The sequence below is a fragment of the Rousettus aegyptiacus genome, unplaced genomic scaffold (genome assembly GCF_014176215.1).
Source record: "Rousettus aegyptiacus isolate mRouAeg1 unplaced genomic scaffold, mRouAeg1.p scaffold_m13_p_6, whole genome shotgun sequence".
Classification (NCBI taxonomy): domain Eukaryota; kingdom Metazoa; phylum Chordata; class Mammalia; order Chiroptera; family Pteropodidae; genus Rousettus; species Rousettus aegyptiacus.
The window spans coordinates 87,982,952-88,009,210 of record NW_023416309.1 but is presented as its reverse complement, the minus strand read 5'-3'; the positions used below and the strand labels follow the sequence as shown (position 1 = coordinate 88,009,210).

The window sequence follows — 26,259 nt, the reverse complement described above, 5'->3', positions numbered from 1 at the left end:
AATCCTGAAAGTCCAAGCTCATTCAGTATCTTAGAATGGAACTTTCATGATACTTCTATGAAAACGTTCCAGGAAGGACATATAGTCTTTTCAAGATTCTCTATATTAAATTTAGCCCAGACCCCTGTCATCATGCTGATCAGCTTTAATTTCAGTGGTGGGGGCTATATGGGAGCCCAGATTTCAGCTGTATACACCATTCTAAGATACATAAAACAGTCTTGGGTTTTATGACTCATGTTTTTCCCTCAGACACATTCATGTATCCTAGTAAGACTAGAACTCTGCTTAAAGGAAAAACCTATTTAAAATACAAAGTAGGTAGGAAATTGTGTTTCTTATTTTTTTATAAAGAATTTTAAAAATTGCAATTAGGAACATACCTCACTTTTTTAAGACTGTTACCAGAATTATGAATTTATATTGATTTTTTGGATAAGAGAAATATTTATTTTAACTGTTGTTTCCTTTACAGAAAATCTTTGTTATAATAACATTCAGCAAACACATAGTGGAGCAGATGGTGGCTTTCATTGGGTGAGTAATTCTTTAAGGACTAATATTAATATTGCTGTTTGAATGAGAGGAAATATGTAAAAGACTTTATTGGGATAGAATTATTGTGATAAATCTATTTTTTGAGGAACTGTCTTTTACCCTGTTATTAAATTGAAGAAGACCTTGTAGCAGGGAAGGATGAAGTTCAGATTATCCTTGTTTAATTATAAACCAAACATATATCAAGGCATGTAATTCTCGATTTAAAAGAAGTTTTGGAGTTTGAGACTTGCCCTTCTAAAGAAATAAATTCTCTTTACATAAAAGGCATGTGTGCCATGACAGTTTAACAGTGCTTTAGTACTGTGCTATGACTTTTAGCCAGATACACAGTTGCATTTAATTTAAATACAAGCCTTACATAAAATATTAATAGTTCATTAAATAAAACAATCAGATGGCATAATATTATCAAAATATGTTATGAACCTGTTACTTCACTACAGAAAAATCAGGCCATATTTAAAAGCTACTTTCCAAAGCTTTTATTTTTGTGTTTACAGAAGGAAGACCAGTTTTAACATATGCTTTAAATGATAATGTTACAAATTTGTAAACTTTGACGAAACAGTAAAAAGAGACTCATTTTGTTTGAATAATCAAATTAACTATCAACTAGAATGTGAATACAGTCATATGTTAAATGAAACTTTAATACATGGTTTTCTATTTAGTTTTGACAGGTGAGAGGTTTTCTTTTCATTTAATAGTATAACTGCCCAATAGTGGAAAAATGTTAAGTTGAAGTGCCCTTTATGTAGTTTTAACATAAATCTTTATCTTAAAAGCCATTTACAAAAGAAAACATTTATGAAAACTTTTGCTCTTTATAAAAAAATTACCACTTAGAGGTACGTTCATGTGTATTAGTTTTATTATTCTTTAAACCATACATTATATATTCCTCTTTTCTGTATATATGTTTTATAGTAAAATCGTTTTTAATATTTTCTATTTAGTTTTTAATGTAATAATTGAAGAAAAATATTCTTGAGAATATACTCAGTGGAGTCAGTCATTGGTTTTACTTCCTAAGTTTTTTATTATAATTATGGATTATAGCTTGTGCATTAAAATTTAATTACTGCAGTTTTTTGTTGCTGAACCTTACAAATAAAGTGGTTTATAAGTAACCATACGTTGCATTTAGAAAGAAAGAAAGAATATTCTTGTCCCTTATTTTTTAAATACAAAGAAGGCATTTCATCTGTTCTTAGAGATTACTGTTTCACTTTGAGAGAATTCTGAAGGACATAGAGCTTAACTACAGCACAGACCCACCCAGTGACTGCTCTCTGCACCCTACATTCTTCCTTTCTCCTTGTCCCATACCAAACACTTACAGAAGGAAGTTTCTCAGTGACTTCTACATCCTCACCACTACCACCTTTTGTTTCCCCAGCCTTTGGAGTTTCTAAGAAGTTAGATGAGTTAGACTTGTCTTATCCACCCACATCCAGTTTTCATTCCCTTTCAATCTGTTTGCCATACTGCAGTTAGTGACTTTTCAAAAATCTTAATCTAAACAAGTCACCACCACTGTCCTCACCCCTGCAGCCCCTCCTCTTAAAACTCTACTTTTCCCCCCTTTATTCTTAAGTAAAGCAAAATTTAACATGGTCTGTAAAGCCTTGTATTATCTTATCTGCTGTAGTTTTCTCTGCTTGGTCTTGGCTTGTATTTTTCCCTTTGGCTAGTTTAAGATTTCTCAACCTTGCCACTATTGGCATTTTAGGTCAGATAATTGTTTGTTGTGGGGGACTGTCCTGTGCATTGTAAAATGTTTAGGTACATCCTTGTTCTCTACTCATTAGATGCCAGTAGTAGTATCTCCCGGTTTTGACAATCAAAAATGTCTCCAGACATTGCCAAATGTCTTATGGCAAGTAAACAGCCACTACCGTTACCAACTTGAGAACCACTGGTCTAGATAACGTCCTTTAGACTTTGGCTCTGACATTTACAAAATGGCTTCCTTGAATAGGGACCTCTTCCTAGGGACCTCTATTCACAGCAGTATATACTACATGCAGTGACAGTGGTATTTTTACATTTATGTTTGAAGGGATTTGATTCCTGTCCTTCTACCACTAACTGGTAATCTTCTTATTGGCAGAGGCCATGCCTGTTTTGTTTACTGTTGAGTCCACAGCACTTGACTTCTTAATTGACACATAACAGGTGCTACATAAATAACCTGGTGAACAAGTGAACACATGGTGTCTAAATAAAGATCTAGCCAGTAAAAATTAGCAAATTATATGTATAGCCCAGATTTTTCTGTTTCTCTAGCCTTTGGAGTTTCTAAGAAGTTATTTATCTACAATAAATAGAAATAAATGTGTCCTTCAGCTTAAACCAACATTTTAAAGTTAGAATTTCTTATGTTTTTCAAAATCAGTAGTTCCTTCTCTTAACTATCTCCTCTAGCACAGCCTCTCAAAACAATCCAGTGATCCTTTCTTTTTAAAGATGGTTTCACATAAAATTATTCTAAGATATTCAACACCTACTGGATTCCAATTTTTATTGAATTAGATGGGTGATGTCATATTTTTAAAATTGTCTTCAGAAAACAGATGTTGGAATGTCTTCATATCTTCATCTTTTCCTCAACACTGTCTACAGAGATTACTTCATCAATTTATTTTTGAGACAGTATATTAAACAGTATAAATAATAAGTGCTTAAATGATAATTAATGAATAGACTCACCAAACCTAAACTAAAAATTAGGTTAAACAAGGAGAATGAATTTTTAGTAGACCTAAAATTATTTTATATTATAATAAGTAGCTTAGCAGTTTCTTTCAGAAAAGGGAAGGAGAATAGCCAAACTGATTCCCTAGACTTATTGTTGAGTTGAACTCAAAATACTGCCATTAGCTTGCTGTAGAAACATTCTGCTTTGATTATTTAGTGCTCCACACTGTTGAAACTCTAAATGGTATAGCAGATCATCAAACTAAACTAATTAAGTTAGGAATACAGCCTTTAGAAGAATTTAGAGTAGAAGATGAAGAGCACATAGAAGATGAAGAGCTTTGGACAAAAGAAATCTAGATTTGAATACAAACAAACTGCCTGCCATAGTTATTTATAAACTTGTATCCACTTCTCTTTGCCGTTCTTTCTAACAACATGAGTTGAGTAGCATTCTTTTGAGTAGCATTTCTTTTCCTCCAGTTTAGGAGGCTACTAATAACCTTTTCAGTGTCCAGTCAAAATGTGAAATGTTCTATATCTCAAAATATTTTATAATTTAGTTGAAGCATACTTATATCAGTAATTTAACTTTCCAAGGCATGGGTATTTTAAAAATGCCTTTCCTCTCAAGTTTTATGTTGCCTCTTTTCTCAGTCTCATTTTCCAAACTTTCTACTGGCCATGGAGGGAAGGGTAAACTACTAGGTGACTGTTTTTGTGTGCTGTCAAGGAAGATTGAGGGAAGGCCTACTTCTTCTTAATGTACCTATTTCTTTATTCTCTGATCAGTAAAAGGCCTTTAACCAGGACACAGATTTTCATTAAAGGTTATACAAATAATTCTTTTCTTTCCACGAGGATACTTCATTTCTTTTTTTTTTTTTCTATTACAGTTGGCATTCAATATTATTTTGTTAGTTTCAGGTGTACAACATAGTAGTTAAACATTTATATAATTTACGAGGTGATCCCTCCCAATTAGTTTAGAGCCCACCTGGTACCATAAATAGTTATTAGAATATTATTGCCTATATTTCCTATGCTGCATTTTACATCCCCATGGGGGAATGTAAACTACCAGTTTGTACTTCTTAATTCCTTCACCTTTTCCACCCATTCCCCCAACCCTCCTCTCATCTGGCAACTCTCAGTTTGTTCTCTGTAATTACGAGTCTGTTTCTTTTTGTTCATTTATTTTGTTCTTTAGATGTAAGTGAGATCATATAGTATTTGTCTTTCTCTGACTAATTTCACTTAGCATAATACCCTCCAGTTCCATCCATGTTGTCACACAATTCTTTAGGATACTGGTTTTTTGTTGTTTTTTTTTTTTTTAACATAATGAGCATTCTACATCAATTATTAGTATTATTGTTTACTTCTAATTACAGCCATATATGATGGGTATTTATCCCACTTTTATCAATAAGGAAATGGGCTCTGAGTGGTTATAAATAACTCACTTATATAATTTTTTATTTTAGTTTTTTTTTTTTACTTCATAAAGGGTTTATACTATATGTACTCTTTTGGACTTTTCACTTATTATATTACTAATATTATTGTATATTGCCGAAGAGCATTCATTCTGACTGCTATGTATTATTCCATTGGGTAATTGGGTAATTATTCATCCACCCTGCCATTGATGGACGCTTGGAATGCTTTCATGATTTTTTGCTCTTTTGAACAAATACGAACATTTCTTAGTGTAAGATAGATGAGCACATAGTAAGGAACCTAAGGGTATAATGAAAGAGACAACACAAAAGTGGGGAAAGGTAAATAAAAGAGAGATTAGACATAAACAAAATAAACTTTAGTTTTAATATATTAGTTTGATAACTTAATATAACTTAGTAATTTAACTTTCTAGGGCCATATTAGGGCAAAATCTCACCACAGGTTTGTGGCCTGCCAAGCCAGGCTACTTACCTCCCTACCAGGTGGCAAGGAAAGAGTTAGTGTTGACTATTACATCTCTGGCGGTGAGGCTTAGTATTAATTTTACACAGATTTGAATGCTGTACTAATGACTAAAGGAAATATTCCTTCCCCAAAGTGCTTCTAGTCTCAGTGTAACTATGGTGTGGCCTAGCTAAATATGATACCCTAAGTATGCTTTTGGCCTGTGGTATTTTTAGTATGGTATGTCTTCATATGATAGTACTAAGGTCCTAGAGATAATGTAAGCTCTACTTTCAAAATTTACTATAATTTTAAAAGTAAATGATTCTCCTCTCCTTGGAAATAATAATTAGTAGTTATTTATTGGACAGTTCTGGAAAGTAATTGCCAGTGTCATTAGATTTAGGGAAAGGTATTCCTATTATCTATTCCTAAATCAACGGTTTGCCTAGTTATATATGGAAATCTAAACAGATGTAATGAATCGGTTATATTCTGAGAGAGGTTAGAATACAAATAATAGCCTTCAGAAAAAGGTTTTTGGTTTATGGTATGCTTGGCAGGAAGACTGAAAGAATGTTCTGAAAAAAGATTAGGCATGTAATGGAATTTTTAACTCTTTGGTATCCTGAGTTGAAATAAGTCAGGGGTCAGAACCAAGAACCAGGGAACTTTAGAGCTTCAGAGGCATTATATTTATTGTGGTCTTTTTAAGTTATTATTACGATTTAAAACTGATTTTTATTCAAGTTTAGACTTTTTCCAATGAGAGACCTGGACATATTTTTAAAGAGAACCAAGTCTAATTTTAAAATTATGATTAAATGACATGTTCCGGTAGTCTCACCAAATAAAGATGAGAATTTCCAGAGAATAACATTAAGCATATGACCCGTAAGAAACCATATGCAGAACATTGGCTCATTGTCAGGTTGTCAGGGTCTTATTAGAAGACAAAGTCCCCAGTTTTACCACACAAGAAAGTTTCCATAACTCAATCATTGAACTTGGGGGATGGGGTCGGCTGGAGCAGAGACTTTTTACCAGATACAGAATGTTCCATGCTCTTCTTTGCTGTCTCCTATTTCTGAGTAAACTTGATGTTTGACCTCAGAGTTGAACTTGCCTGTGGCAAGAGAGATCATTTTAACCAGTGGGTAATTAAGTATTTGAATCTTAATGCTGTTTCTTATTCTTCACTCTATGGTAAGTGATCAGAGTGAGCTATGTTGGCTTGGACTTTTTCTTCTACAGAAAGCAAATCTATTCTTTCATTTAAAAAATATGTAGTGCTTCATGTACTTGATTCCCTTTGACTTTGATTATTTTAAAATAATCAGAGTTATGGAAGTGAGGAACGCAAATATTTGTATTACCTGAAAAAGGATACATAGATTTTAAGCTGCTGAGATTCACTTGTACACACTGATTTTAACATCATCTTTTGTAATTTAGGTAGTGTTAAAAAAAGAGACAACAGGCTCAAAATGGAGTCACTTGTCCTAGGCCCACAATACCAAGCTGAGACTTAATACCTAACTTAATTACAGTTTCAGCCTCTTTCAGGAGTGGAATCTTAAACCAGTCAATCTGTAATTACCTGGTCAGCACTACTAATGACTCTGGCCTCCTCCAGAAGAAGGTGACCTTGCCTGAAACAATCCACTTTTTGCTAGTAATTTCCTTGTCCCATCCTCCTGCCTGTAATAGTCTTTCATTTATAGTGTTCTTTGGAGCTCCTTTCTGTCTGCTAGTTGGGATGCCACCCAACCCATGAATTGTAGAATAAAGCCAGTAAGATCTTTAAAATTTACTCAGTCTAATTTTGTTTTGTAACAGTAGAAAACACCTTCCTTTTCATGTTCTCTTGATGTAGTTTTTATCTTCTCTTTTAATTCTTAACTCTTCTTTATTTCTGTTACAGATATTGGGAGACAGCATAGTTAAAGGTTAAAGAGGAATTCTGTAGTTAGACCGTTAGGTGAGAAATGGAGGTTACTATTAGGTTACTGTTAACCGTAATTAGAGCACCTCTGTAAAATGATGAAAACTAAAATGCAATTATATTGGATTACATAGAATTGTTGGGTAAAGGAAAAGGCAGGCCAAAGTTATGCCTGACCCATTTTAAGTTTCAGTAAATATTTGTTTACTCAATGAATGCATTCATTCATTCTTATGAGAGACCTCTGTATTTTAGGTTGAGGGAAAGACGTGTAAAAGCTAGAGATGGAAAATACAAATGAAAAAAAGGAAGGATGTGGGTTGGAAATTGGCATTTAGTAAGCACCTACTGTGCCAGAAGTTTTACATACATTGTTATTGAATAGAATACGCATAACAAAACCTATAAGGTACTTTGAAGGAGATGTGATTAAGGAGGATAATCAATCCACTAAGGTTTTTTCTAAGATCTTTTGAGAGAGAGAAGAGGGACAATGGGGGGAGCACTATAGAGGCAGTGAGGTAATCTGCTTGAAGTTGAAAATTTGGTTGAGAAGTATCAGTTCCAAATGGCTGCTTTGTGAATTTGATAGGGAATCAGCATGAATTATTTCTGTCCACTCTCGCTCACACTTGAAACTAGTTAGTACCAGAGTTACTTTGAGAGAGAAACCTACTCGTTTTGTACCGAAGGTTTAAATGGATCTTTCTCTCATCACCCTACTAGATTAAGTTCATCAAGAACAGAGATCATGACTTTTTTCTTAGTTATCTACTGTATTTAGTGATTTTCTGCCTAAGTAATGGTTGGAATAACTAGATTGCTTTTAGATGATATTGAAATCCAGTCAGTACTGTCATTTGTCTAACCCACTCATCATCATGCCACTTCAAATGATCTAAAGGCCAGTGAGCTCCTATGCCGTTTCACCTTAAATTTAAAATTCTACAAACTATTCTTTATTCGTGACTTTTGGGTATGTGAGTCCCTATTGTTCATTTCATTCTTAGAACTCAGTGGGTCTTCAAGCCAGTCACAGATTGATTTGTCACCGTATAAAGCTTCCACCAGTCTGTCATTTTCTGTAACTGAAATCAGTTGATTTTTAACAAGTTTTGTTTTGGCAGCCAATCACTTTTCCTTAGTTCTCATAGACCACTTCTTTAGCTCTGGCTTCATTCATTAACATAAATGCCTGCTCGGCTCCTACTGCTCAAGTCTATTGTGAAAGGAGGTTTTGTTTTCAAAAGCTTCCCTTTAATGATAGCATATTTCAAAGAGTAGCTGCTAATTATAAAGCGATCTTACCTCCATTTTGACTCTTAATAGACTACAATTCCAAATACAAGGGCAATTGCAAATTCTTTTTTTGAAAGACGCCTATAATAGAAATATGCTGTGAGGCAGTAGCAACAATACACCTGATGTTTCTAGAAAAAGCCGTGGTCTTCTTCTACACAGCTGCTAAGAAATGGATGGTGTCATGTGTTTATAATACTGCTCAGCACACAATGGACTAACTTGAGTACAAAAGAGGTTTTAATCATTTGAAAGGGGCACAGATGCAAATGAAATTCAAGATGTTTTAATTCCAAATCCTGAGGTTGAATCACAACGTATTTTAAACAGTGCCAGAGACTATCAACCCAAACTTGTATATATGAGAAAGTCCTAGATTGTTCATATATTGTGTAATTTTTATTCTGGATTTATTTTGAGATACTCGTCAAGATCCTCAGGTAAAAATGAATTTGGTTTAGGTGGGCCACCACATTTCAGATCCAAATGCAAGTAGAATACATCAGTTACCAATTTTTCTTATAATGTCAACTTCAATTAAATGGAAAAATGAATAACACTTTCATTCAAGTCAAACAGGATTGATTACTGGATCCCATTTATACTAGGTTAACTATAAGTTTATTTGTAGTTAGCATCAGTTCATTTACTTGTCATATTCCTGGCTTAATTAGATATCAGTTTGTTTCTCCTTTTTCCTTTCTCTAATCTCTGAGTACTGGAAGGCTACAGATATTAATGGAAGTGAGCACAAAGGCCTTTGGCTTCTTCAGAAAGATTGCATGATAAACTACCCCCCCACCACCACCACCCCACCCCACCACCACCTCCAGAGCTTTCTACCTTAGGAGGACAGACAGTTTCATTTGGAGGGCAATCTATCATTGTTGAATCAGGCCTGGAGTCTGAGATCCATTCTGAGTCATCGTGAATAGAGCTCTAGTACTGGTTGGGCCCCAGGGAAACTGGTGGTTAAATACTGTGAGAATCGTTATCAGACAGGAAATGACAACTCATTAAAATACTAACCGTTAAGCCTGTTTAGATCACTGCCTGGGGGGTGGGGAGGAACATTTAACTCTATAATGTGTGACTAAAATATGTACATTTCTGAAAACAAAGAATTATTAATGAGTGTTATTAAGAAAGGGCTAATCCATCTTCTTTACCAAACTATCATACAGTCATTGTCATTGCCTCTTTTGTACAGGAAACAGATCAGCATGCAGTGGGGATGGGATGGGGAGGGCCTTTGATTTCATCCCTGAAAATATATCCTACTAGTACCGTGATTTTAAAATGCAGTCTCTTCAGCAGAAGAGTCTGTTGGCTTCAGTCTAGAAGAGGACCATTTTCTGTTTAGAGCTCTGCTTCTATGCTCCTGGGCCAAATCTCAATTGCTAGATTTCTCTGGAGTTAGTGGATAAATTTGACCTTTGATTTACATATAGTAAGGCTCAGTTGAGAAAATTTTAAAGATCCTGATTTTTATTTGAAACATAATTATAAGTTTTAACTGGGTGCACAGAGTTCCTAAGGTTTGACTATCCAAATTGGTAAAGGTCCTTTTCATAGTGGAAAGGATGAGCAAAAAAAGAGACATCCAGTCCATATCTTTATAAAAATAGCTTCTCTCTCTCTCTCTCTCTCTCTCTCTCTCTCTGTCTCTCTCTCTCTCTCTGTCTCTCTCTCTCTCTCTCTCTCTCTCTCTCTCTCTCTCTCTCTCTCTCTCTCTCTCTCATGTATTACCTAAAAGTCCTGCCTTGAGTTGATCTACTAAGTCTTAAAATATGTTTTACCTTTTGGGGAATAAGGTAATAATATTTGTATCCCTTGCAATTTAACTTCATCGTCTAAACCAGTGGTCTACACTATCATGTGGAACTAAAATTATAGAACTAATATTTATATTTATTTTAATCTTTGTTATTTTCTGTGTATTTTTTGTAACATATAGTATATGGTAGTACATATATGTAAAATTTATAAGACTATACATACATGGAGAATATCGCTTACCATCAATCTGATTGGCACTCCCTCAATCCACATGCCAGAAAATCATATATCATGGATTATAAAAATAAACTAGAGGACGAGTGGGGTTCCACAATACAAAAAGGAGTTTACAATAGGCATGCTGCAGTCAATTTTTTTTCTATCTTCATTAGTCAGATTTATAGCTTAAAATGCCTAGTTTTAACTAAACTAACTCTCACAGACAAGTTGGTTAAAGTTTCCTATAAAGGAATAGTAGAAGGAAGATAATACTATTAACATACTCACAAGAAACAGCAACGTTGCAGTGTTAACATTTCACCTGTTCCTAGTATACATCTAGAGAAGTTAGTCAAAATATTTAGAAATTATCAATCCTAATTGATAATTAAAGGACAAGTATATAATATGCTTTTAAATTGTCACTAATGATAGCATGAATGCCATTATAATTAGCAAGCCATTTAAAATAAATTTTTAAAAATTTAATCTTTATTCTGTGCTTTTTAACTTGTTTTTGTGTGTTTTACTATTTGCATAAGTAATATATACATATATCAGAAATGTTTGCAGACCATTGGTCTAGGCTCCTCTGCTCTTAAGATGCGTTGAAAAGTACTGGTCATTACTGGCAGTCTATTTCAAAAGGTCTGTATTATGCTTTCTTAATTACAGCAGCAGTAAAATTGATTAAACCCTTCTCTTACCTTTCTTTAATACTACCCCTGACTTGAATCTTATTCTAAAAACATTTTCTCACATTCACAAGCTTTCAAAGGTTTGACTAATAATACCCTAGACATTCTGAGTAACCATCAGAGGGATGTAAAATAAATCATCCTCAAAGTACTCACACTGAAATGAAGGTAAAAAGCCATTGTGCCCACACTTTCTTCTAAGAAAGATAAAGGCTTATTACCCTCTAGACCATACTAGGAAACCACGACAGACAGTATGTTTTCGGGAAAGCCAGTATAACTCACATGATCACATTAATGCTAAGTGAGATCCTCAAAAAAAGTCGTAAGAAGGGAACAAAGCCTATAGTAAATAAAAAATTTACTTTATTAATACTCATTAAATTCTGTTAAGCATTTCAACTGCTTAAACTTTATATAGGTCCTGTGTAAATAGGAATAAACAATAAGATGAATCAATTTTTCTTTAAGTTCATGTTATTTCTGTGTTATTAAGCACTGTGCCCCAACTTTACAATGGCACATAGGAGCAAAAAACACACACCTGGCTGGAAAAATCCAAATAATCATGAGCAGGAAAATTTCAGATCTTCTAATAGCAAGTCCTACTTTGATGACTATCTCTGTGATGAAGAGATTCAAAGTAAATCAAATGGTATGTTTCTTGTATCTGGTGAACCAGTTGCAGAGTTACACTATTTGAAAGGAGTCCCTTGAAAACAGGAATAATGATGGATGAATTTTTGGAATGGGTGTGTGCTCAGGACTAACCCACAAATGAAAATTTAAGCATCGTGAGAAACTGGAGTAAGCACACCACCCACTCTATGCAATCTCTGCCAGTTGTGATGCTTCCTCTGGATGGTTTTCTGGTTTTGTGGGTACAGAGAATCAAGCAGATCTTTATTTATAATGGGTCAACATGGGGAGAAGTTAAAATACATATGTCTTATCAGATAAGTTGTTTCCGGAAGCGAAGTCATATACGTATTAAAAACTACAGAAAAATAATAGATTTTGTTTGCATATTTGTCAGGGCCCTTGACAAAATTTTGCAAAGAAGTTTGTCTTGTTTCTGTTTAACACACACCTAGGTATGTAAGCATGGCTAAATCTTGTTCTCAAAAAATCTCTTTTGAGCTCTGGTGGGGGATGGGGGTGGTTGGATTTCTGTGGTTTTTTACTTTACTTTTTTCCCTCTTTTGTCTGCATTTTCTGAGGGTTGGTTTGTTTTTTCCTTTATTAAATCATTAACTTAACTGCCATTAGAATAATTTGTTGAAAATTTGTTTTTTAATGAGTTACATTACCTGAAAAATGTGTCCCAAGAATATAAATATCAAGATATTAGTATCTATAAAGCTTTTTCTGCCTACCATGTTTAAGGTCTGTAGCAAGGAGATGACATTGATTTTTGTTTTTGTTTTTCCTGTTTGTTTGTTTGTTCGTTTGATTTAAGGCTTTTTTACCTAGAGAAAAGTAGCTATTTACAAGGCTAGTTTAAGCATATTTAAGTCCAACAGTTGACTGAAAAATAGTTCTATGTGTTGTTCATTCTCCTCCTCCTTTTTATTCTTCTATATCACAAAACTGTAATACTTTGAATTTAATCAGCACCTAATGGCAGATGGAGGACTTTACCCACTCGCTGTGGGTTGAAATGAGCATTCTTAGCCAGGTGCATAGGATACTCTGAATTTAACGGCTTTCAGAGAATGGCATTTAAGTTATTTCCTAAGCCAACTATAAAAAGCCACTGAACTGTGATGCAAGTTAGTCCTTTCCCCCACCCCCACTCCTCCATATATGTACCTTAAATTAATCTTAAATGTCAGAATGGACTCTTTTTTTGTCTGCTGAAATAACTTAGAGATGAGGCTGCAGGCTGGTATTATTGTTTGCTTTAAATGTGTGTTAATAGTGACAGCTGTAATTTTCATTTTTATCTAGTCTATTGCTAAAATAGCTTTAGTGTTAATTAAAGAAAGCTCTAGTATAAGTGCTTTTTATAATAAGCTGGGCCATCTGTGGCCTACGCCATTGTTTGTACAGATAGATAAAACTAAAGTTTTGATAAATATATAAAACAGATTAAGAGGATCTGACAAGTTATTATTTATATAACACTTAATATCCAGATTTTAAGTGTTAACTTTTTAAAATTTATTCAGATCATATGACATTTGTTCATGATGGTTTTGATTAACACGTTGCTATAAAATCTCTTAAGTTCTCTATTTTCAACTATTTTCCTAGTCTTTTGTGATAAACTGCATCTCCCACCCCACCACCAAAAACTCTCCAAAGCATGTAACACCATCGCACCTTGAAAAGTTCATCACAGCATTAGCCCAAGATGAGTTTTTGAAAGTTGCATATCATGTAAATATATAATGACATATTCTGTATCAGCTAAAGTGAACTTACAAGGCGAATCATTTGTATCTTCAAATTATTTTGAAGAGCATCTAGAATAATTATTGCCAGTCCCACCCTCATTCCTCTCAACAACAACAAAAAGTAGAAACTTCCAAGCATTGGGTCTTGGTTCTTAATTTTTTAAAGAATGACTTGACCCTGGAGCCCAGGAATGATTTGAGTGAAACTGTAAGCAATTCTGCTCAACTCCAGTGTGAAGCTAGAGGACTGAAGAAAGAACAGAACACATACAGTGGTATCCAGCTCCTGGGGGACATCAAAAAGGGAATTTTCAAGTCTTTTCTTGTAAGCCTAGCTGTTCAAATTATCATACAATCATTTCAGCCTTTCTAAATAAAAGTATTTTTTTAACCTTCAAAAAATAAATAATGGCTTGCCCTATGGCTCGCCTTGAGAGTTTACAATAAGGGCCTAGGGCATTAAGTGTGAATGAATCAGCTTCTGAAGGAAAGTTCTTATAAATTTGCAGTCTTCAGTCTAATCTTTTTGTGTATGTGTTGTACTGGAATTTTTTCTTATATTCGTGGTTTGTTTCAAGTGTAAATGGATGAGCTATTCGCATTCCCTACTACATTACATAAGGAACTACATCAGGAAAATCTTCTAAAGAAAGTTGTTGCTCCCTTTGCAGTCAGTCAGAACTGATAAACAGCAACATAGCTCAGACACTCCTTTTCTGGTTTACCTCACTAATGTAAGGCCACTTAAAAGTCAGAGAGAGAGAGACTAAGACTATCTGTTAAGAGACTTCGCCCTTCCAGCCACTGCCTCTACTACATTTGTCTATTCAAGGATTTTTACATATCCTTCAGTATTCATTAAAGGACAGCTTCACCCCACACTGACCTCTCCTTTCTCCCTCCAATTCCTTTGGAGTATATCTTCTGTACGAAAAAAATTGGTATTGATTTGAAAATTCTTTTGTTCGCAAATCAGTTGGATGGGCTGTGTGTGTGTTTTGAATCTCCTTGATTTTAAGTCCCCTGGGGGCATGTCCTGTTTCTTGCAGGGTTGTTTTTTTTTGTTGTTGTTTTGTTTTTGTTTTTTTTTCCACAGTACCAATTACAGCGTTGAAAACAAAACAAAGACTCCATAAAGTTTTTGGTGATTGATAATTAAAAGGATAAAGAAAAGTGCCAACCAGGAGTTTTGTATTTGTTAGCTCCCAATAAATACAGTAGCAAAAATTCTCTTCCTCTACTCCTCTGCTTTTGAATTACAGAAAGCAGCAACTGTATTTTTCTAGATACAAGGATGTGAAGTTAATTTAATAGTTACTTAAAAGGGAGGGTATTAGGCATATGTTGAAATACCTTTTGCTGGCCCCAGAAAAGAGATTGGGCTCATTTACCTTTTAGCTCTATTGTAACAGATGAGGAAATACAGTGTACAGAAAATAGAGATGTTTGGTTTTCTAAGTTGCCCCAAGTTACCATTTAAAAAAAAACAAAACACCTCAAGTATTTTTAAAAGGGAGTCGGTAGCTGCCGTCGCCAAAATGGTTTAATAGCACTGCCTCCACTTATTCTGGGTGAGAGGGAGCTCCGAGTACATAAACTTATCAGAGATCACCATCTCAGTCATCTCAGAACAAGTTGTTTAGTAATGTACTGTAGTTTCTGTGCGAACCGTCTACCATAAACCACGAAGTGATTCAAGGTTCATAGTTCCTTCTTTGTTCCTTTGTTAATCACTGACTTCTGACTAGTGGGAGGTGCCTCCCAAATTTGCTAATGCATTCTTTTTGGAAAAGGATGACGCACAGATTGTCCTAATAAGGACTTAGATTGAGAAAGTACCGCCCCCTCTGAGAAGATGGGACAAGTCAGAGAGAGGGCGGGCAGTTTCTTTTTCAACTAGGGATGACACAAGCATAAGTCATTTCCTTATTAATCGGTTCAAACCAGTTCTTACAGGAACTGGTGGTGATAAATGTGGGACTTCTCAGAAGTCATTCATTTTATTCTTTGTACCACATCAGTGTGCAGCAGCAGCTAAGTTCGCCCCTCTCTGAGGAGGAACTCTAATGCTAGGAGGAAGCTCAGCTCCTGTTTTCTCCCAAACATGTTGGTGGGAGAGCGTTTTCTTCTTTAAGGGGTTGTTAAAGGATGAATTTTTGTCCTCTAAAAAGAGTTCACAAGATTGTGTCAGCTCTGCCGATAGTTTTAGTCTTTTTCCTCTTTCCATCCCTGCTTTTTGATTCCAGACGGTAAGTGGATTTTTCATTAACATTATTCCTTCTTTTCTTCCCAAATGTATCTTGTTCCTTGGGTTATTGTACCGGGCCTCCAGTGCTGTCCCTGGCATTGGTCCATCTCTGCAGAAGCCATTCCAGGAATACCTGGAAGCCCAGCGGCAGAAGCTTCACCACAAAAGCGAAATGGGCACACCGCAGGTGAGACTTGACTCCCCGTTTTCTGCTCTTCCCCACCCTCACAGCTTGAGGCTGAAACTATGGTCACAGCACTTACTGGCATTTTTAGGCAAATCGAGTGAGGTTTGTTTGTCAGTTTTCCCTAACAAAAGTTGAGGCTGTTTACTGGGAACTTTGTCTAAATGACCTAATGGAAAATAACAGATGTTACAAAGAATGAGTTAATGCCTCGATATTAAATGACTTATTAATAAGCAAGTATACTTCCTGAGTGGATTTAAAAGTTAAAGTTTATAGCATAACAAAGTATTGGACTTACTGAAGTCACTTAAATAGCTCCTTTTTTTTTTTTTTTGTACTACTTTTCAGAAGTCGGAAATAATCATTTTTTAATAAACCAAGGCTTTAATGTAGCTGAACATAAAAACTTAAATCCGGCCTGCCTTTTCTGTAAATAGTTCTGTGACAAAGGGAAACGACCTGAAATGGGAAAATGTGGTTGAGCATAGTTGGATTAAATTTTTTTTTTGATGGCCTTATGCTTTATGTAGTCCTTTGCTGCCCTCAGTTGACCAAGCATGCTTTCAGAAATAACTTATCTTTTAAAAACTTCCCCAATATTGGAACAAGAATATGTAACTACCCTATACAGTGTCTATGTGGAGACTTAAATCAAAGTTCTCATTTTCCTTAAAACGTGGATGATCTCCTTTTTACTACTGAATTGATGAAGCGTTTCTTGTTGATTGTTCTGCATTTGTTCTTGCAGGGAGAAAACTGGTTGTCCTGGGTGTTTGAGAAGTTGGTCGTTGTAATGGTGTGTTACTTCATCCTGTCCATCATTAACTCCATGGCACAAAGTTATGCCAAAAGAATCCAGCAGCGGTTGAACTCAGAGGAGAAAACTAAATAAGCAGGAAATGTTTTTAACAGAAGAAATTATAATAGATGGGTTCTGCCTTAATTGGGAGGACTCTAAACCAGGAAGGAAAATTCCCTTTTCCATCCTATATCACTTTAATTTTTTTTTTCCCCTGAAAGCAGTTTAGTCCATATTTTGCACTGACATTCGTTTCCTTTGTGTGTTAAGGTAAGGTATCCACCCTCAATTTAATTCAAGTTGTGTTTTCTTAGGGGGGAATGTGATGTTCAGCAGCAAACTTAAGAGTAACTTCTGTTTGTTACTTTCAGAAGGCCCACATGGTACAATTAAAGAATTCCAGACACCATAAAAAAAAGTTCCTAAATATGTTAAATATGTCAAGCTTTTTAGGCTTGTCAAAAATGACTGCTTTGTTTTTGAGTCATCAAAATGTATATAAATTATACTAGATCGGATAACAGCCTTGCATGTCTATCATGATAAAATTTAAGATGCCATCGTGTCCAACCCTTACTTCTCCCACCTACCAAAAAAAAAAAAGGCCATTTTATGATGCATTGCACACCCTCTTGGGAAATTGATCTTTAAATTTTGAGACAGTATAAGGAAAAACTGGTTGGTGTCTCACAAATGAACAGACACCATTTTTTATTCTGTATATTTAGAATGAAGTCATAAAAAAACTTTATAAAGACCTCTTTGATCATTCCAAAATTGTGTTCGTTTTCTTGAGCGTTTTGATTTTTCACTTCCCTTTAGCTTCTGATTGGCAGGCATCCTTGCCAAATCCATAATTTCTTAAGCCTTCATTTCTTTGCATGAAAAGAGCCACCACCAGGACATTTTGTGTTAGGCTGGAATTGGACAGCTGGCTACACACTGCTGAAATGACACCTTAGGGATTGCTGTAGTGAGATGATTTCTTGGTTTGTGAAAACAGTCGGTAGTATATAAATCAAAGAACACTGGAGAGAAATAACTCATTAAAAAAAGAAAAAAATACTACTTCGTACGTTAATTGTAGCTCAGCATGTACTCTCGTTTTTAACAAATTTATTTTTATATGTAACCTAATTTTCTTGCCTTTTTCAGTAAGTATTTTGTTATGTGATTTTTCTTTGGGGATATTTCTGGTTTAACTTGGTCATTTTGGTCTTGCTTGGGAGGAAAATAAACAATTTCACTTTTTTCCCTTAGGAAAATTGGTACTGACATTATGTTAATAGAATGGGGTTTAAATCTCAGCAGGCCAGAAAAGCCTGATTTATCAAATCCTGCCTGAATGTCTGCTTGTTTTGCCTACCGTCGTGACATCTCCATGGCTGTACCACCTTGTCGGGTAGCTTATCAGACTGATGTTGACTGTTGAATCTCATGGCAACAGCAGTCGATGGGCTGTCTGACATTTTGGTATCTTTCATCTGACCATCCATATCAAATGTTCCCATTCAAACATTACCCTAAATCATGGTTTATGATCAGAAACTTTGGTCCTTAATGTCTAGTGGCACTTTGAATCTTTTATGCCATGGTATTGCAGCAATATCAAGATGATTTTATGGAAAATTGGGATAGTCTGCATCATGACAGCTAAATAAATAAAGTGTAAGCAACCTGCCTTGTGGGTTTTGAAAAGGTTTTTTCCCCCTCACCCAGGGACTTTCTAGTAGTATGACTGTTATCTTACTTGATTGAAAAACAGTACCCAAATGCTTTGTTTTAGATAGCTTCAATTAACAACATAATTTCTTAGATTCTTTAGGGTTAGTGTAAATTTCTAATCTTCCAGTTGTGTTTTATCTTCACCTGCATTTTATTTGGTGTTTGTCTAAAGAAGGAGGAAAGCAAATAAGAACTGTACTATTTGTACTAAATCTTTGGGATTTATTGGTAATATTATTTCAAGTTAAGGTGTTAAAAAAGAAAAATGATACGTCTTAGGCTGAAGCTCTAAGTGATTAACTTGATGATTGGTTTGTTCACTCTTTCAAATGAATTTGCTTTGAGAACAAATGAAGAGCAGCTCTCCTCCGTTTTCTCTTCCTTTCCTTCACTAAACATGGCACACTCAGGTGATCCTGTTGGATTCCAGCTGGAGTAGCATGCTACTCTTGTGTTCCCGTGGTTGATTTGTTCCTTTCTTGTGTCCACCACGCAAACAACTACATGATCCCAAAGATATCCCTAGTTAATTCTAGCTGATAGGAGACCAAAAACTTTGTAAATGGATACCTTGATATTACTGCAAATAAAAAAGGACCTGGGAATTCTGATTCCATCTCTACTTTAAGACTCATTTTGTGCCTTAAATATTTGCAATGTTTTGTCATGTCTCAGTAATTGTCAAGGAGTAGATCCAGTGCAATACATCAGCAGTTCCTACACTTAAGTACTGTATGGGGCAGTCCTTTCAAACAACATCTTGTGGAAACAGGCAGTGTTTTCTGTATTCTCTGTCTATATTTAATCTGGAGTGTGGGGCTTAGAAGATTTTTACTTTCATTTGGATAATAGCCACTGTCCCCATTTTCTAAAAATCCAGAAAAGGACAATGCCAGAGTGAGACTTCTGAAGCACACAAATTAACACAATGTATGTAGTAACGAATGCTCCTATATAAACAAGTTCTGTTCATGTTCCCAAGGTGCCCTATACTATATAGTTTTAGGACAACATGAGGCTGTCTACTGCTAGTCACTCAACACTGATTCAGTGAGTACAAATAATGCATTAAACTGAAGAATCGATTGCCCTCTTGTACCCTGGGGTGAGTTGTGTTTTGACTGACCCATATGTGGAGGTAGAAGTTCCCAACCATTTAGCATCAAAAAGCCCTTCAATGTGTTAATGATTTCTACCCCTCATAGGAAATGACCTTGAGAAAGTTTTTAGCTTGAACTAGATTTCGTCTATAAAAACATACATGTATAGATAAGCCAGATCATCCTAAAGATTAAATAAGAAAATGTAAAATATTGCCATACATGTTCGTATATTCCAAATTTTTAATTTGTCCAAGATAGAGCGTTTGATGCATGCGCGAGAATTTTACAACACTGCATACACTCCAAAAACAAATGTTTTCTTGAATTCAGCATATACACCCATATTTTGAAGTAGATACTATCTTAAGTCAAATCCAGGATACAAATTAAAGAGTAGAGCAGAAATTAACTAATGATTTAATAAGATCAAAACTTCTTTAAATCTAAAAATAAGCTTCCAGCTAGACTAGTTAAGGTACAAGGCACAGATACACAAAATTTCCTATGACATAATTGAAAATAACTTCTAACCTTCCCACCTTATTATAATGTTTTATAATATTATAATCTGGAAGGCGGAGGGAAAAAAAGGAGACTCGGCTTTTAATTCCTTGTTAGAAACTCTCCCATCCAAAATACCTAGTGAGATTTGCTGGGTATAAATAAGTTTTAAACAGGTTTTTTTTTTTTTTTTTTTTAAGAAATTGATTTGGTGACATACCAGATCTTCCTCTAGACCTGCAAGTCTCATTCCTGTTAGGGAAACACAAAAGTGGTTTATTTTATTCATAAATAGTTATTAATATGCTTACAAGAACTTAAAACAACCTAAGCAGTTTAATAGCCAATTTTGAAAGCCAAGTAACATTCCATCTCTAACATCGATCAAAGCTCCACATAAAATGGTAAATGAAATACACCAAACTGTCATTTGAAGTGTTTTGTTCCTTTATTCTCAAAGACAACAAGAAAAGAAAGCACATAGTGTACTTTAAAATTCTAGAGGCAGTTGAGTCATTTGTGTCTGGTAGTCAGGGACCTGGGTTCCTGTATTTCCTTTCCCAGCAAGGCTAAGAGTTCACCAGAGGTAATGCGTTTGCCTTGGGGGTGAGGCCTTGAATTGCAGCAAATAACCTGTATTTGCATATTTAAACAGTACTCATAAGCGGGATTGTAACAAAAACCTGTTCTGGACAGCTGCTTACTCATTGCCTTTAGAATTGCGTGGTGCTGAGATAGGCAGGTGCCAACTGTTTGCTCATTCTCTTTGACCTACTGGCCTTGCAGTTTGCTGTGTGGGTGTTGATACTACTAAATTAAAAAAATTGTTTTAGATGGCCCCCACTCTCCACCCAGACACCCTGGATTCATTTGAGATCTGGGATTCTAATTCTGTAGTTGGGAGACTGACCCAAACTATGGCCCAGAGAGTGAGTCAGTTGTAAGTGGCTGGCTGACTCTATGGGAACAGAAATGAAATGCCGCTTAGAGAGTTTGTCAGCCAAATCCACAAATGTGTGGCTTTTCGAAACATTGGACATCTGTTCCTCTTAATTCAAAACAAACTTTAAAAAGCACAAAGTTGCTTGGCTCCTTGTTTCTTTGTGTCAGCAGCAGTTACTGTTCTAACTTAGGAAGCCTAGAATCATAGAGTTAGACATTTTGGGATCTTTAGGGCACACTTCAGAGAGATTGGAATTGAATTGCTTTGGGAAGGGAAGAGATGATTTTACAATAAGGAGTGTTTGGAAATCCCCTACAGGGATAATCAGCCCAGGTGTTCAACCCATTTGTTAACCATTTCTAAATGACTCAAAGGACACGGAGGAAGGGTTTGGACACATTCCAGCACTGATTCTACAATGTAGTCTTTATTTGCATTGGAGACCACATTTCAGAATTCTTGACGGGAAGGCTCTGGCTTATTCTGGGCATCTGACTAAGAGGAACCCCTGAGCCACCTATCTAAGCCGACAGACAGCCTTCCTATGAGAGTTTCCTGGGAGGAGCATCTACCACTTGCTTTGATGGCCTTCCACTTAAAGCCCTTTGAGGAAAAGCCTTGTTTATTCAAGAAGTCCTCTGTAGGCCACTTTTCTCTCCCCCAACTAAAATGCCAAACATTGCATTTTCCTTTGTTGTCTTCTATCTTTGGGGAACAGAGCATGAGCAACTTTTACCTTCAGGCTACTTTTGACCCAGTAGGACAGCATTGCTTCATTGTGTCCCAGTCTGTTTCCTATGGGAGAAAACATGTTTTCATGGAGTGAGGCAGTTTGGGATTTGAAAAGGGACAGTTCCATCTTTCCCCGAAGATAGGGAATAAGAGGGAATGACTGCTCAGATCACTGTTGTCTCACCTGGCTTCTCACTCAGTTGTGTTGGAAACAAAGAGTGACTTAGGTTTACTCCTCTTGGCAGTAGTGCTGAAGCCCGGTGCACCACGTCACCTGAGAACCATGTTCCCAACCTCTTTTCATTACTTAAAAAGATGAAAGCCAAAAATAACGAGAGGAAGCCTTTCTCTGTTTCATTTTTTTAGTGCACCTCACAGCCACTTGATAGTCACTTTCACTTGAATGACAGTCTTGAGCCTCTTACGGCAGCCAAAGTTTCTCTACCTAACCTCAAGTTACTTGGCCACACTCTTGAGGCATTTCAAACACCTCTGTTCCATTCTGCCCATTGCACCAACTCTTCCCCACTCCCTTGCCCCCTCTGTAGTGTATTCTTTGTTCACAACCACACACATTAGCAATCAAGATTAGCTCCTGGGAACCGCCTCTGATGCCCTGTACCAGGAAGCACAGTGGACTTCTATAACTTTGATAATGATTGCTTGCTTACTTTGACCCAGGCATCGTTTTCAATGTTGTTTTGTGTGTGTTGTATTTAATCATTAAATCCTTACAAACAGCCCCATGAGGAAATGAAAGCAGAGAGGTTCAGTAATTTACTGGAGGAAGCAAGGAAGTAGTAGAGTTAGAATTCAAACCAAAGCTTTCTGGCTCTTAGCCACTCGGTTCTGCAGAAAAGTACAGTGCAAAAGTCCAAGCTTCTGCGTACTTGTTTTGTCTTGTGATCATAAGTAGGTAACAGGGAAAGGGGACAACAAACCATCTAGGCCAGAGCCTAAAATGTTTTGCTATTTAAATACCTGAGCAGCCTTTGTGCTCCATCTGCCGAGGGCTGGAAAAGCCAGCTCCGCCGTTCTTGGCCATCCTGTGTGGGCAGGTTCCCAGAGTGATGCTTGCTGTAATTATGATTACAAAGCAATTTCTGCTTGTACTGAACTTTTTTCTTTTTCAAAACACTTTCACAATTTGAATTTTATTTGAGCTTCATAATAACCCTATGAAAGAGGGCCAGTAGCGGTATTACCACAATGGGAGAAAACAATTTTTTTAAATGTCTACTAATTTAAGGAACTGTGGCGAAGAGACAAAGTTGTTAAAAAATGATTGCCCTCCTGCAGCATATAGTCTTCTTGGGGGTATTATAAATATATGCAGAGTGCAATGAATGACATAAAAGAATTGAGAAGAGAATGGCTAAGTAGGAAGGATCAAAAAAGTTTTCATGGGGATGTGGCATTTGAATTGCCAGGTAAGGGTGGAGAGAGTGTTCCATTAGAGAAAGCCCTATGGGAAAACCTGGAAAGCACAAACGGGAGTGATGTGTGGGGTGGGTAGAAGAGAAGGGACCAACGAGTCATCTACCTGATCCTTTAGTCTTTGTCTTAGCCCGTTTTGTTTCCTTTAAAGTACCTGCATAATTCGTAACTGATTCGTCTGTTGTCTTGTTTTTGCTCTGTTTCCTCCACTAAAACAAGCCCCCATAAGGGCAGACACTACAGTGCTCTGGTTTGTATGCCCAGAGCTAAACACATAGCCTTTGAGAACTGATGGGCTCGCAGTATTTGCTGAATAGACTATTGCAATAGTCTAGGTGAAGCAACAGTGGAAATTCAGATGTAGGCAGGAGGTGCTACCAAAGTAGAATCCAGGATAGTAGGAAAAGGTAGAGTAAAGGAAGTGGAATGTAGGTGAAGAAGAAGCCAGAGGACACTGAGAAGACACAATATAGGTCAGTCACCAAGCCAGGAATATAGGAGGAGGAGCAAGTTTGAGAGAGGGAGACGTTATTCTGTTTTGAACATTCCAGGGAAGATACTGAACGATAGAATAGTGGGGCTTACTTTGGGCCTGTATCTTAGGTTTCCTTACTCCTAGATAATGTGCTACCATTAGGCAATTCTATAACTTCTCCCTGTCAGAGAAGTCACTGGACTTCTCCAGGGAATTCTCTAGAGTATATGTCTTCTATACTCTCCCGTAAGTGATTATCAAAGCCTTAACTTGTTAGGCAGCACTGTTCTTGAAGAGATGGCACTGTGACTGGATCTCTGGGCCACAGGAAACTGCTTTAAGATTCCTCTCTCCAGTTGTATCCTGCTTATTTAACCAGCGGCTCCTCCCAATGAGAACTGGGAGGATGGTAATTCCTGGATAGATTGTCTTTATAAGGAGAAAAGTTTGGCAATGTGATTTCCTGTATATTTCTATTAGAGTCCAAGATTCCAGTAGTGTTAGCCTAGACAGCAGTGGCAGCCACCTAGAACCCAGATGTCATAAGTATTCTCAAGAAGTACGAGGGCATCCTCCCAACTACCCTCGCCAAGCCAAAAGGCAGAATCACAGTTTTATTACACCTTCTAGAGCATGTGGTCAGGGCATCTTTCCATTTGGCTGCTTTGGTGCCGGGGTTGTTTACATGTTTCAGTAAATGAGTTATTGAAGTTGGCTGGATAGTTCAGAATAAATGACATATGACCACAATTATATCACTCACCAGGAGCACCAGAGTTCAGAAAAAAGAGGTTTGCTTGTGTAATAATCCTTTGGGGGAGAAGAAAGGTGCAAACGAGTATTCCACTCTGAGGTGGGTCCACAGTTTTCAAAGCCTGGGAGAATTAGGATGTCACTATTCCTGGCTTTCTGATAGAATCAGACATAATGAGATACCCATCTGATAAAAGCATGTGGGTGAGAGTGCTTTGCACAATTTCAGAAGGAAAAAAAGAAGGAAGCTGAAAAATAGTGCTTTCAGAAAAATGTAGAGAGTAAAGAAATTTTTAGATGTTCTGCATTTTCTTCAAACGTAAGGAATCTGAGCTTAAAAGATATCCCTGGTGTAAAAGTTCTTCCATACACAAAAGCTCTCCTACTGTATATACTTTTTAGGCGGCTCCCAGACCGTGTGTGTGTGTGTGTGTGTGTGTGTGAGAGAGAGAGAGAGAGAGAGAGAGAGAGAGAGAGAGAGAGAGAGAGATTGAGATTTAGATATTTACTTCTCTTTCCTATAGTGGGCAATATTCATTAGAAGAGCATGTTGAGACAATAAGACCACAAAGTTAGTGTAAGTCTTTAATTTCTCCCTTCCTCCTGTGCCCGAGTGAACCTGCAGCACCCTGTAGTTCCTACACCCTATTTAAGTGATTCTTTATAGGAACAATGATATGTTGCTTACTACTTCCACCCCTTGTTACTTGCCTTCTGATTTCATTTATTTTATCTTTGAATTGGGTTTTTAAAACTTTGTTTTAAAAAATGGTTTTGTTTTAAAAAATGCAAGCAGAAGAAATGCATAATATAAAAAAGAAGAAAATTCCTTGAGAAGGATACTCCTCCAAGGAACTTGCTATGGAACTGTAGTGTGTATCCTTTCAGTCCTGCTCAAAAATTCTCTGAGCCTCCCATTCTTCTTGGTCTTAAGGGCTTGGCAGTTAGGGCAAAACAGGCAGGCGGGATCACTAGGCATGTCTCTGATCTATATCTCAGGTCAGAGTTAGACTGCTTCATCCCTGTCCTTACTGGCCAAAATTAAACATTACCCTATAGACAAATCTGTGTCTTTCATAACATTTAATGGTCATTTCTGTCTGCCTTGGCTACTACAGCACATAAAAGGTACAGGGGGCTCAGCCATGTGAAAATACAAGGAGAAGGCTGTGAATGAGAAAGAGGGCTCTCCCGAACAACGAATCTGCTAGCCGAGTGATCTCCAATGAATTTGAATAGGATGCTGGGCCATGAGGGGCCACATCCAGACCTGATGGAGAATACTTCACCTCACTCGGTGGTGCTGGACTCAAGCTGCAGTGACTGGACGGGACTTGGGCTGCCACCCTGAGAAGGGGACATTGCAGGTAAATCAGTTACCAGAGTTCTGCTGCTTCAGCCTGCACTGAACACAAATTCCAGTCCTGGTAATAAGAAAAGCAGAGGCCTGTTAACAAGTATTTCATCTTCGCAAACAGCTGGTTTATAGATTGATCTGTCATCGGTGCAAAAAGTAACTTTGAAAGAGCTATTTCCAAATGTCAGCAACCACATAAATTTAGATTAAATTGTTCCTGTGTCGAGTCTGCAAGAAAATTCTTCAAATGAGGTTCAAATACATCAGTAATATATTATTAGAGCGTCACCAGAAACTAGACAAGTGAAAAGTAAGAGTGTTATTATAAAGGAGTATTCTCTTCCTAAAGATATTCCTCAAGGCACCAAACAGTATCTATCTGCCACTGACACCTCGAGCACCATTGGATCTGCTGAATCATGTACAAGTGGCGGAGTATCTTGCATAGCAGCCTGGACCTGTTGCAGAGCCTTCACTTGTTCTGAGAC

At 36.6% G+C, this 26,259-nt stretch overlaps 1 protein-coding gene across 5 annotated transcripts in view; it reads left to right on the top strand.

Annotated features, from left to right (window-relative positions):
* VMP1 (vacuole membrane protein 1) overlaps positions 1-19,679 on the top strand; it is a 102,471-nt gene extending 82,792 nt beyond the window's left edge. For 4 of the 5 annotated variants that reach the window (XM_036222408.1, XM_016143403.2, XM_016143402.2 and 1 more), the window contains 3 exons: positions 476-537; positions 15,844-15,946; positions 16,695-19,679. In XM_036222408.1, the coding sequence (XP_036078301.1) occupies positions 476-537; positions 15,844-15,946; positions 16,695-16,838 (309 nt within the window). In that variant the 3' untranslated portion in view covers positions 16,839-19,679. The other variant, XM_036222407.1, reaches the window with a different exon arrangement.
* Positions 19,680-26,259: the final 6,580 nt, after the last annotated feature.